This window comes from Myotis nattereri (assembly GCF_964212035.1).
Source record: "Myotis nattereri genome assembly, chromosome: 2".
In the NCBI taxonomy this organism is placed as follows: domain Eukaryota; kingdom Metazoa; phylum Chordata; class Mammalia; order Chiroptera; family Vespertilionidae; genus Myotis; species Myotis nattereri.
Genome location: NC_138076.1, coordinates 39,491,140 through 39,504,965, shown reverse-complemented (window position 1 = coordinate 39,504,965; position 13,826 = coordinate 39,491,140). Strand labels below are relative to the sequence as shown.

General features: G+C 39.9%; 1 protein-coding gene across 1 annotated transcript in view; it reads left to right on the top strand.

The window, feature by feature from the left end:
* PCCA (propionyl-CoA carboxylase subunit alpha) overlaps positions 1-13,826 on the top strand; it is a 382,136-nt gene that overhangs the window by 152,374 nt on the left and 215,936 nt on the right. The window contains exon 9 of the mRNA XM_081082496.1: positions 12,561-12,639. Coding sequence (XP_080938622.1) covers positions 12,561-12,639 — 79 coding nt within the window. The remainder of the gene's footprint in view (positions 1-12,560; positions 12,640-13,826) is intronic.

Genomic DNA, 13,826 nt, shown 5'->3' with positions numbered 1-13,826 from the left:
GTTCATCATGTTTTATCATGTATCAGTACTTCATTCCTTTTTATGATTGAATAATAATCCATGTATGTGTATATATAGAATTTTGTTTTTTCATTCACCTATGGAATGGCATTTGGGCCATTGCCACTTCTAGACTATTGGAAATAGTGCAGCTCTGAACATGAGTGTACATACATTTGTTTTTAATTTTTTTTCTGGTCTTTGTAGAAGTGCTGGGTTATATGGTAATTTTATGTTTAACTTTTTGAGGGACCATCAAAGTTTTTTGTTTTTGTTTTTTTTAATAGCAGATGAACCATTTTACATTACTACCCGCAATGTAAGAGGGTTTCAGTTTTTTCAAATCCTTGCCAATAGTTTTCCTTCCTTCCTTCCTTCCTTCCTTCCTTCCTTCCTTCCTTCCTTCCTTCCTTCCTTCCTTCTTTAATTTTGTGGTCATCCAGGTATGTGTGAAATGATATCTCACTGTGGCAGATAGCATGATAAAAAAACATCATCCAACTATAGTATACTGTCAATAGGAAACTCACTATAGATTCAGAGACAGAAATAAATTAAAAGTGAAAGGATGGAAAGAAATACCCCATGCAAGTAGTAACTAAAAGAGAGCTGGAGTGGCTATATGAATATCAGACAAAATAGACTTTTAAGTTTAAAACTGTTGAAAGAGACAAAGACATTACATACTGATTATTATGAACATACTATTATAAACATATAAACAGCAAAGACCAAAAATCTATGAAGTAAACATTGACAGAATTGAAAGGAGGAATAGACAGTGCTACAAAACAGTTGGAAAGTTCAATTTCACACTTTAAATAATGGAGAGAACATCCACAGAGCAGATCAATAAGGAAATAGAGATCTTGAACAACACGAAAAACCAATTAGACCTTACAGATATGTATATAGAACATCCAACAAGAGAATACACATTTTTTTTCTCAAGTAACTATTTATTAAAAGGAAAAGTGAAAGAGTGAATGATTCAGAAGTTTTAGAGGAAAGGAGAAAAATAACATCAAACTGGAGAAGCATCTCATAAAGTATGTTCCTTATATTGCAGTGTTATTGGGTCTTAGTTTGATTGGGAAATAACTCCTTTTCCCTTTTGTTGAATTATCTTAATGAATTGCTTTTCTCTTAAAATAGTGTGGGGTTACTTGCATTAAATAAATTATTTTTTCTTTGCAAGTGATTGTTTTATATTTATTTAGTTAATATTTTATAGTAAAATTGCTCATGTGTTGGTTTCCTTTATATTTCTATTACTTAAGGCAATGATCATCACATAGTATATATTCAGCAAGTGGTTATTCAATGAATGAATTCAGATAGAAATGTACGTGTAAGTTTATAAGTTAAGTATAATCACACATTTTAAAGATTTTTTTTCACAACATTTGTTGATAATAATTTGACAATAATTTTTTAAAGCCTTCCTCCCCCCTTAATCTCTAGTTTTGTAATGGAGATACCTGGGAAGAGTGCCGGGAGCCGGTCCATCCTTGCTGTTTCAAAGGACCTGGCATATATGGCATACTGTTCTTAAAATGTTCGCTCACCTTCTTGGCACTATGTGTTTTAACCAAGGTCTCCTCTCTGAGGAAGATTGTTTCCCCAGGTAGGGATTTTCCCCTGAAGTTAGGGAGGGAATAAAACCCTCAACTAAGTGCCCGGCGGGTAATTAATCACTTTAACTATGAACAATCATGCTTAAGCTACATAATCTTTACTCCCTGGAATGGAGATAAGAAACGCCCTAACCTTTGTAATAGAGATTGATAGGATTGAATCAACTGGTATAAATACAGATGTAAGAAGACAGAGAGACAGAACCTAGGCACAGAACCTACACAGAACGTTCTCTAGAGACAGAAGAACTTCGCTGGAAAGAACATGGCAAAAGATCCTGGACAGAAACTGGCCTCAGAACCTAGAGACAGAACCTAGCGAGAGAACATGGCAAAAGATCCTGGACTGAACCTGACTACAGAAATTGGCAAGAGAACCTGACTAGAACCTGGTGACTGAACCTGGCTGGAGAACCTGGACAGAACCTGGCTGGAGAACCTAGTGAGGGAACATGGCTACAGAACCTGGCTGGAGAACCTGGAGAACCTGGCTGGACAACCTAGCAAGAGACCATGGACCCAGAACCTGGCAAGAGATCCTAACCAGAATTTCACTGGAGATCCTGACCAGAACCTGGCTGGAGATCCTGGCTAGGCTGCTGATCAACTGAACGCTGTCTCTGTATCATTCCTTCTTCGCCGACTCTGTCCACACCTTTGGGGACCCCTGGACCTGCTGGGGTTGGACCCCGGCACCCAACTGCCCACCCCTGCTGGCCTGGTCACCCCAAGTGTCCTCCTCTGCTGGCCTGGCTGCCCCCTAACTGCCCCCCCCCCTCCCGCCAGCCTGGTCACCCCTTACTGCCCTGTCCCCCCCGCTGGCTTGGTCGCCCCCAACTGCCCCCTCCACCAGCCTGATCGCCCCCAACTGCACAACCCTGCTGGCCTGGTCGCCCCATGCAGCCTGCTTGTTCAGTCATTTGGTCGTCCCTCACTAACCCCCCTGCTGGCCTGCTCTTCAGTCATTTGGTCGTCTCTCACTAACCCCCCTGCTGGCCTAGTCGCCCCAATGCAGCCTGCTGTACAGTCCTTACTGTTACTGTGATGGTGCCTCGGACAATTTGCATATTTCTCTATTATTAGTATAGACTAGAGGCCCGGTGCACACAAATTTGTGCACTCCGGGAGGGGGGGGGGGTCCTCAGCCCGGCCTGTGCCCTCTCACAGTCTAGGACCCCTCGGGATGACCACCTGCTGGCTTAGGCCCGCTCCCCGGGGGATTGGGCCTAAGACGGCAATCAGACATCCCTCTGGCAGCCCGGCAGCCCTCGGGGGATGTCCACTTGCCAGTGGGGAGCAGGCCTAAACTGCAGTCGGACATCCTTAGTGCTGCTGAGGAGGCAGGAGAGGCTCCCACCACCACCGCTGTACTGGCAGCCATCAGCCTGGCTTGTGGCTGAGCAGAGCTCCTCCCATGTGAGACGCCATGACCACCAGAGGGCAGCTCCTGCATTGAGCGTCTGCCCCCTGGTGGTCAGTGTGTGTCATAGTGACCAGTCATTCCCAGTTGTTCTGCTGTTAGAGTCAGTTTGCATATTACCCTGTTACTATATAGGATAGAGGCCTGGAGCACGGGTGGGGGCCGGCTGGTTTTCCCTGAATGGTGTCCTGGATCAGGGTGGGGGTCCCGCTTGGGTGCCTGGCCAGCCTGGATGAGGGGATGATGGCTGTTTGCAGCTGGTCACACCCCCTTCAGGGTGGGGGTCCCCACTGGGGTGCCTGGCCAGTCTGGGTGAGGGGCTGAGGGCCGTTTTCAGGCTGGCAGGTGACTGAAACTCCCAACCTCTCCCTTTTTTCTTTCTTTTTTTTAATTCTGGGATTTATTTACCTTCTATGGCCGTCACTGTAGCTGAGAGCCGGCTTTAGCTCTGAGGCTCAGCTCCAGCTCTGAGACCTCGGCTGGGCTTTGTTTAGCTTCTATAATTGAAACACTGTTGCAACTTCAGCTCTGAGGCCTGGCTGGCTGAAAGCAGGTTTCTGGGGATTGTTTAGCTTCTATAATTGCAACATAGTTGCTTAGAGTGCAGCTCAGAGCTTGGTGGCAGCAGGCGGGGAACCTTGGCTTCCTCCATCACTGGAGCAAGCAAGCCTCCTGTTCGCTTCAGCTGCCTGGCTGTCGGCCGCCATCTCGGTTGGCAGTTAATTTGCACATCGCCCTGATTAGCCAATGGGAAGCGTGTCGGAGGTACAGTTAATTACCATGTTTGTCTATTATTAGATAGGATGTGGTCATTGGAGGTCAGAATGATAGTCCCTGGGAGATGGGAACATGTGCTCTGTGTCCCCTTTCTCTTTCTTTATCACTGTCATTTGGCTGTTTAGATTTTCTTTTATTTATTACTCCAGCATACACATTTTGGGTTTAAGCATAATTTCACAACTTCTCTCTCTGTATTACACCATATTATATTTGTTCCCACTATTTTTTTTGTTCTTTTTAGTCTGTCATCTTTCTCTAGTTTTATTGTATTTTTGTATTATTCTTACATACCTTTCTTTATAACTCTGTTGCAAAAGGCTCTTTTTTATTTTCCAATGGAAAAACTGAGTGATGATAAGGATCACCTACAGGTACCTTTTTTTAGAGATTGTATATATCTTTCGTAGTAGAGATATAAATAATTCATAGTTGGAGTACAACACATACATTTACATTCTACTTACTGGATAATTTAAGCCCAGATAATATGAATGTAAATGTACATCACCTTAGTGTTAAGTCTGCTAATCCAAAGGGTACACCAAAACTAAATTGATAATGATAAAACTAACATAACTAATTTTAATTAAAAGAGAACAATAAAATCAGTAGAAAATTATGACCAAATAAACACAGCATGTGTAATGCATTGGTAATGGAATTCATTTCCCCATAGTGCATGAATTTAAACTATCTCCTTATTTGTAGTCTCTAAAGGAACTTTTGAATGTGTCAAAGTCTTGCACAGCAGCCAAATTTCCCAGTAGATTGTGAATTATATTTCTTTGGAATTCTCTTAGTAATGTGCTAATTTTTATTTGAATCTATTATCATTAGTTCATCAGAGCTCTAGTATTCCACCCTGTTGACCTCAAACAACAAAAATTTATTTTTTTTCATCCTAAGTCAGTAGTTCTCAACCTGTGGGACGTGACCCCCTTTGGGGGTCGAACGACCCTTTCACAGGGGTCGCCCTAAGACCATTGGAAAACACATATATAATTACTTATTGTTTTTGTGATTAATCACTATGCTTTAATTATGTTCAATTTGGAACCATGAAAATATATCCTGCATATCAGGTATTTACATTACGATTCATAACAGTAGCAAAATTACAGTTATGAAGTAGCAACGAAAATAATTTTATGGTTGAGGGTCACCACAACATGAGGGACTGTATTAAAGGGTTGCGGCATTAGGAAGGTTGAGAACCACTGTCCTAAGTGTTTATTCTTCATTGGTCAGGTAGTGGGGTGAGAAGAAGTTCTGTTCTGTTGGAGCCTTATTCATGAAATAAGGCTGATGGAGGTTTTAGCATCTGCAATAGTCACAGATCACAGAGGCAGAAGTAGAGAGGTCTCAATTTTGATATTAGCAGTGAGGCTTTTTCCATGTTTCAGTGTTCAGTGTTATATTTCATTATGTGGTTTGCAATTTTTGCACCATTATCATCACTTAAATCCTGAATTCATCAACTCTGCATTTCTATTGCTTCTCTCTTTGTTTAAACTAGTTTCTTGCTTAGAACACTATAATGATATCCTACCATATAACTCCTCTGCTATTCTTTGGATTCTCTTGTAAGCAGACTCGGAAAGTTTATTGGGAGAATACCCTTGGGACCAACAGTGTGAGGGAGTGAAGGAAACTGGATTAAAGGAGAAGTTTAATTGGGTTGAGATGCATACTCAACAAAGGATTTAGCTAATCCTATAGAAAGCTCTGAATGTTTGTTGGTCTTTTATGGTAGTCTCAAATTGGCCAGTTGTATCAACTAACCATTGGGTGTAGGCTCCCCTTAGGAAGGGGCAAGACCTTAGGCAGAAAGTTGAGAGAAGATGTCAACTATCCATTACCAATGTAAGAAAAGGGGAATGACCTAAATTGGTGATCTGGACAGAGAACCTTGTTTTATAAGATGACTAGGGGCCCAGTGCACAAATTCATGCACCTTGAAAGGACCTGTGGGCCACGAGGCTGTGGTGGGCACAGGGGCGGGTCTTGGCCCATCCTCTCGCCCCCGCCCAGTCCCTCCTGCCACAGCCACCCCCGGTCCTGTCTCCTGGCAGCCCCGCTCCTGGGAATTTACTCTTTAGAAATTTCTACCGGTAGTTAACTTGGTTTTTGTTTACATGATAGTGTATTTTGCATTCTTTCTTGAAAGATAGTTTTGCTGTATAGGCAAATCCAGGTTGATAGTAGCTTTCTATCAGCATAGCCCTGAAATCTTTGTTCTGTGTTCTGTAGCTATTGAAGACATAGCTCTCCATCTAGTTTTTGTTAGTTTATAGACAATTTGTTCATTTTGTTTGATTGCTTTATAAAAATAATTCTTTGTGAAGAATATAATACATCAATTTTAAGTGCATAACAATGAATTTTAATAAATGTAACCACAATTAATATATAGAACATTTTTATCCCTTTTGAAAATGTCCATTCCCTCATTTTACATTTCCAGTAGCAGTGTTTGAGAGTTCCAGTTACTCCATCCTTGGAAAACACTTCATATTGCTTTTCTCTTTAAATTAAGTAATTCTAATGGATGTGTAGTTTTATTTCCTTGTGATTTTAAATTCTATTTCCTTAATACCTAATACTGTTGAGCATATTTCCACATGCTTAATGACCATTTATTAATCTTTTATGAACTGTTTTTTTCAAATGTGTGCTCCCCTCCTCCCCCCCTACACACATTTTAAATGATTAGGATTCTTGATTTTTTTAAGCACAGTTTTATATTTATAGAATAATTGAACAGATAGTATGTGGCGTTCCATATATACCCCCAACCCCAGCCTTTTACAAAGTTTCTCCAATTATTAACATCTTGCATTCATGTGGTACATTTGTTAAGATTAATGAACCAACATTGATACATTATTATTAACTATAGTCCTTAGTTTAAATTAAGGTTCACTCTGTTGTATAGTTATGAGTTTTGACAAATACATAATACATGTATCCGCCATTACAGTTTCATACAAAATAGTTTCCCTTGAGCTTCACCTATTCAACACCCCCAATCCCTGGCACACACTGCTCTTTTATTATATCTACTAGAGGCCCGGTGCACAAAAATTTGTGCACTCGGGGGAGGGGGGGAGGGGGGGTCCCTCAGCCCAGCCTGTGCCCTCACGAAGTCTGGGACCCCTCAGGAGATAACGAACTGCTGGCTTAGGCCTGCTCCCGGGTGGCAGAGGGCAGGCCCAATCCCTAGGTTCAGCCCTGGGTCGGGCTCAGAGCAGGGCCGACTGGGGAGTTGGGGCGCCGCCCCCTGTCATGCACAGAGCAGGGCGGATCGGGAGGTTGTGATGCCACCCTCAGTCACGCTCAGGGTAGGGCCTATTGGGATTTGGGGCACCGCCCCCTGTCACACTCAAGGCAGGGTCGATGGGGAGGTTGCGGCGCCACCCCCTGTCATGCACAGAGCAGGGCCAATCAGGGGTTTGGGGCGCTGCCCCCTGTCATGCACAGAGCAGAGCCCATCAGGGGGGGTTGGGGCTCCGTACCATGTCACGCACAGAGCAGGGCCAATCAGGGGGTTGGGGCGCTGTCCCCTGTCACGCACAGAGCAGGGCCCATCAGGGAATTGGGGAGCTCCCCCTTGTCACGCACAGAGCAGGGCCGATCAGGGGGTTGAGGAGCTCCCCCCTGTCACTCACAGAGTAGGGCCGATAGGGGAGTTGGGGCACCGCCCTCTATAACCCACAGAGCAGGGCCGATCAGGGAGTTGGGGCGCCGCCACTGTCACACTCAGGGCAGAGCCGATGGGGAGGTTATGGCTCTACCCCATCACACACAGAGCAGGGCCTGTGGGGGGTGGGTTGGGGCGCCACACCTTGTCACACACAGAGCCGCAGGGCGATCAGGGGGTTGGGGAGCTCCCCCCTATCAGGCACAGAGCAGGGCTGATCAGGGGGTTGGGGCGCCTTCCCCTGTCACGAACAGAGCAGGGCGGATAGGGAGGTTGTGGCCCCGCCTCCTGTCACACACACAGAGCCACAGGGTGATCAGGGGGTTTGGGCGCTGCCCCCGTCACGCTGATCCCGGTGCCGGGAAGCCTCTCGGTTCCGCTGATCCCGGTGCTGGGAGGCCTCGCGGCTCCGCTGATCCAAGTGCTGGGAGGCATATTACCCTTTTACTATATAGGATAGAGGCCTGGTGCATGGGTGGGGGCCGGCTGGTTTGCCCTGAAGAGTGTCCTGGATCAGGGTGAGGGTCCCTGGCCAGCCTGGATGAGGGGATGATGGCTGTTTGCAGCTGGTCACACACCCTTCAGGGTGGGGGTCCCCACTGGGGTGCCTGGCCAGTCTGGGTGAGGGACTGAGGGCTGTTTTCAGGCTGGCGGGTGACTGAAGCTCCCAACTGCTCCTTTTTTTCTTTTAAATTCTGGGCCAGCTTTAGCTCTGTCTCCGGCTCTGAGGCCTCTGCTGCTGAAAACAGGTATCAAGTTTGTTTGGGTTCTGTAATCGAAACAATGTACCAACTCCAGCTCTGAGATCCCGGCTGGCTGAAAGCAGGTTTCTGGGGTTTTGTTTAGCTTCTATATTTGTAGCAATTTTTCAAACTGCAAGCTCAGAGGCCGGCAAGGCAGGCGGAGAACCTTGGAGTCCTCCGTCACTGAAGCAAGCAAGCCTCATGTTAGCTTCAAGCTGCCTGGCTGCTGGCCGCCATCTTGGCTGGCAGTTAATTTGCATATCGCCCTGATTAGCCAATGGGAAGGGTAGCGGATGTATGGCTAATTACCATGTTTCTCTTTTATTAGATAGGATAGTCTTACCCTTTCCAGAAAGTCATATAGTTAAAATCCTACACTTTGACTTCTTAAACTTAGCAAGATGCATTTAAAGGTTTCTCCATGTCTTTTCACAGGTTTATAGCTCATATTTTTTTTTTTTCAGTTGAGCAACATCCCACTATATGGTTATACAACAGTGTGTTTATCCTTTCACCTTTTGAAAGATATCCTGGTTATTTCTAGTTTTTGGTGATTGTGAATAAAGATGTTGTGAACATTTGTGTGCAGGTTTCTATATGGACATAAATTTTTAACTCAATTGAGTATATACCTACCTCTGGGTCATATGGTAAAATTATATTTATTTAGCTTTAGGTAAAGTCATTTTGCATTCCTACCAGCAGTGAATAGCATTTGATGTTGTCAGTGTTCTGGATACTAGGGATTCTAATAAGGTGTGTAGTAGTATGTTGTTTTAATTTTCATTTCCCTGATGACAAATCATGTTGAACATCTTTTCATATGCTCATTTGCCATCTTATATCTTCAAATCTTTTTGTTGTCTATTCAAATCTTTTACTTATTTTTAAATTGTGTTTTTAGTTTTCTTTTTGTTGAGTTTTAAGAGCTCTGTATATTTTAGATACAAGTTCTTTACCAGATATATTTTTGAAAATAAAGTTCAGTTTATCAATGTTTTTCTCTCATCGATTTCACTTTTGGTGTTATATGTAAAAGTTTATTGCTAAATCCAAGATCACCTAGATTTTTCTCCTACTTATCATCTAGAAAGTCTATTATTTAGTATTGTATATTTAGGTCTACAGTCCACTTTGAGTTAACTTTTGTGAAAGGTATAAGGACTGTGTCTAGATTCATTTTTTTTTTAACATATGGCTGCTTGTTGTTCTAGTACCATTTGTTGAAGAGACTTTCTTTTCTTCATTGAATTACTTTTGCTGCTTTGTCAAATTTCAGTTGACTATATTTGTGTGAGTCTATTTCTGGGCTCTCTGTTCTATTCCATTGATTAATTTGTTCTTTTACCAATATCATGCTAACTTGATTACTGTAGCTTTATAATAAGTCTCATGTAGATACTTATATTTATGCCTAAGTATTCTGTTTTGTTTTTTTTTTTTTTGCTGCTAATGTAAATGATATTGTGTTTTTAGTTTTAAATTCCAAGTTTTCATTACTGGTGTATAGGAATGCAATGCCTTTTGTATCCTGCAGCTTTGCTATAATCACATTGTAGTTTTAGAAGTTTGCTTTTGGTGGTGGTTGTTGATTTTTAGAGATTTTTTTCATAGACAATCATATTACCTGCTAATGAAGAGTTTTATTTATTTCTTACCAGTTTGTTTAGCTTTCTCTTGTCTTAATGGTTAAGCTAGGAACTATAGTAGCATGTTTAATAGGACTGGTAAAAGGGAGCCTCCTTACCTTGTTCCTGATTTTAGAGGGAAAGCATCGATCCTCAACATTAAGTCTGAGGTTAGCTGTAGGTATTTTGTAGATGTTCTTTATGAAGTCTAAGTAATTTCCTTCTATCCCTAGTTTGCTGAACTCATTGGGTGTTGGAGTATCTGCTTATGTGGTCTTCTTTTCTTCTTTAGTGATAGATTACATTAAATGGTTTTTGAATGTTGAACTAGCCTTGCGTAACTGAAATATATCCCACTTGGTCATGGTGCATATAATTCTTTTTATACATTGTTGAATTTTTTTCCTTTCAGCCATTTTATTTTTATACCTAGAAATTGTATTTTAATTTTTTATATTTTCTACTTCTTTCCTCATCATGATTATTTTTCCATTAAATCATACAGACAGTATTTATAATATCTGTAATTTGTAATAGTATTTGTAATAACTGTTTTAAGGCTTTTTATTTCTGAGTTTGTTTTTGTTGACTATTTTCCTTCTGATGTGGATCACATTTTGCCTTTTCACATGTCTCTTAATTTTTTATTGGATTGTAGACATTGTGAATGTTTAGATTTTGTTACTTTTATTTAAAGGATGTTAAAGTTTATTTTGTTTGATAGGTAAATTAATTGATGTTCAGATTAATATCTTTTAAGCTTTTTTCTTTCTTTCTTTTTTTTTTTTCCAGCTTTCTTAGGGCAAGTGTAGCATAGCCTTTTCTGGCATTCTGATTCAACAAGTATATCTTTGTCCATTTTTCTCTACCTTTTATGATTCTATCCTTGAGTTCATAATTTCTTTCTTTATACAACTGTGATTTTTTTTTTTTTTTTTTTAGTACATTGTAAACACCTAATGTTTTAGGCAGGAGAGAGAGGTGAAGCTAAATATATTGTTAAAGAATTTCACTGACCACTGTGTAGTTTACTGGGACCACCTCTAGTGATGGGGAGTTCTGTTAGGGGGCTATTACAGGAGTCCTAGGAAGAGATGATGGCAGTTTGCATACTGGTAATTGTGATAATGGAGATAAAAGTGTGATCATTTTCTAATTACAAACAAAAATGACATTTCATGAGGAAGTTTAATGAACACCATCTTAACCAAATATAACTTCATCAGGGAAAGTACAAATGGACTTTCTTTTCTTTTTATGGCTCTCTAATGTGATGTAAGAATGAAAGTATGTTAATTTTTTTTGGCTTTCTAGAATATGCTTTTCCTAATTCTTTTCCTCTTACCTTCCTGTGATTCTTTTCTCTTCTGAATTCCTAATGATAGAATTATTTGGGTACTTTTCCTCATCCTAGAATATAAAGCTCCCAATGTGAAAACTATATGTTAATCTTTCTTCTTCTCACTACACTTATCATTGCTTTTAAAATGCTACTCCCGCATAAAGGTATCCTACGCAGACATAACCAACATCAGAATTTTAAAAATTGAATTAATTATGAAACACTTAGGAAGCAAGTGCCTTTTTAACTAAGTTGAAGTTAAGAGTGCTATTTTATGGTTTAGAGGTCAAAGGTCTATGACCTTTGGCCTTCTCTTCCCTTTCCCTCGAAGATCCTATAGAGAGAGTTCAGTGCTTTTAGACTCTAAGAGCATCACAGGCCAGGAAGAGTCCTTTAAAGGCTCACTACTGACCTCTTCTTTTTTCAGAAACAATCCTAAACAAGTGGCCTCAGACATGTGTATCTCCACCTTGTTTTTCAGAAAACCTCTAAACAAGACTTTACAACTTCTCTTGATAAATTGTTATAGATGACTCATGCTGTCAAAAATTTTACTTTGTAATAACTAGTCTAAATATTAAATCTTGCTAACAATAATTTTATGATTTTATTTTCTCTTATAAAACTATACCTGGAAATATCCTTTGTTTGGGACCTTATGTTGTATTTTAGTAATTCCCACTAGTCTAGGCATTCCCTGTTGAATGAATGGATTTAGGGCAATAGCTTCTCCATTGATGTCAGCAAGATCTGGAACTTTTGTAATATAATAGTCAGGGCTTGATTTTCCCCAAAACCATCATGTCAGTTCTTGCTGGTAAAAGCTGCAGGGGATTCCTGTGACTTTTCAGATAAAAATACCTCAAGCACTATAAATCATTACTTTTAAAACAAGGGAATTTAGTTTGTTATGCATCCAAGCAGCAGTTTGGGGGGATCATATGAGTGTGTGTGTGTATATTTGTGTGTTTCCTTAATGCTATGTAAGTTGCTTCACGCATCTTTAGTTGGTTAATACTATATTTTGGAATTCATTGTCAAATAATTTATGTTTTCTTAGCTTTTGGTTTCATTATTGGTGAAAATGTTACATTTATTGATAGTCTCTCTTTTTTTTTAAATGAACACACTCTCATTAAAAATATATGCAAGATCATTATACTGGTGTTATCTTCCTGACTCTAAAGAAAGGAACTTTTTAAATAAATTAGTTATTGTCTCCTGCGTTATTGAACATGTGGTCAGTTGTCATGTTCCTGCATCCAAATGATCAAAGTCTGAACTTCTGTCTAATTCTTCCCTGCTGTTAGGCTACCCTGTCATGATCAAGGCCTCAGCAGGTGGTGGTGGGAAAGGCATGCGAATCGCTTGGGATGATGAAGAGACCAGGTGAGATGCTGTCCAAAATATACTTTTGATGAAAATTACAGTTTCTAGAGTTTTATTAATCTGACAAGTAGACAAATATCAAAAACATAATGAAATAATTACAATCACCATCTAATTTTTGCTTTTTCCCCAATTTTAGATGGGAAAAATTGGAATTATGCAGAAACTTCCTTACTTATATTTTCATGATGATTACCGTATTATAGGCAGGTTTTTACTTTATTAAACATTAAGAAAGGATAATCTCTTCATTTTTACAGTCTACTTTTAAAATTTACAGTTATGATTCCATTTTCTAGGCAAAAGTTACTAACATTTGATCGTGTAATTCTAAGTGCAGCCAAAGATTTAAACCACATATTTAAAAGGTGTCATTATTTCATTTGTTTATTACTCAGTATGTACTTGCTTTCATTTCCTTGTTTATAAAAGTAGTGAAATACTTTGATACTTTTATAGCGTAAAATATATATTTTTTTGAATTTGAAATTACTGTATGTCCATTTTATAGTGCACTCCATTGTAAATTTAGAACATTTTTTATTAGTAGTTCAGAAATTAAAAGTATATTTTAAAACAGTAATTAAAAAACCCAAAGCATTGATTATACAAAATAATTTTTTGAAAAACTGTCTAATATGAGCAGGTTTTAGGGGACTCTTCAGATTTGTAGTCTTATTTATTTTCAGGATTGGTAGTAAGAGAGATTTATGTCATTTTTTGGAGAGGGGTAAAAAAAAAAATCACTGAATAATTATTGTTGCATTTTCTACCCTTTACCCAGAAGTAAATTGGTCTTCTAAGCTGTTAATTTTGCTGTCTCCCTTTCTTTCTCTTTTCCTTCCCACTCCTCAAAATCTCTATATGACAGCAATCTGGAGTAGTTGGTATGAAAGTCATCCAGTACAATATTAAGTCAGAAATTAGGTTCTAAAGTGAATAAGGAGGTAAAAAGCTCCTAAAGGCAATATACTAGCCATTAAAATATTTTGGGAAGACACCACATTGTGGACTTACACAGATAGTTTTAACGCTAACAAGAAAATTGTCTCAGAACACCATTATGTCTTTTGTTAAGTGTCAGAAAGTAATTGGCTTATGATGTGGAGTGATGATATATGACAAATGCAGGTCTTTAAACCTCAGTCTCACTCTCAGAGTGTCACTGATACCTGATATTGACTGAG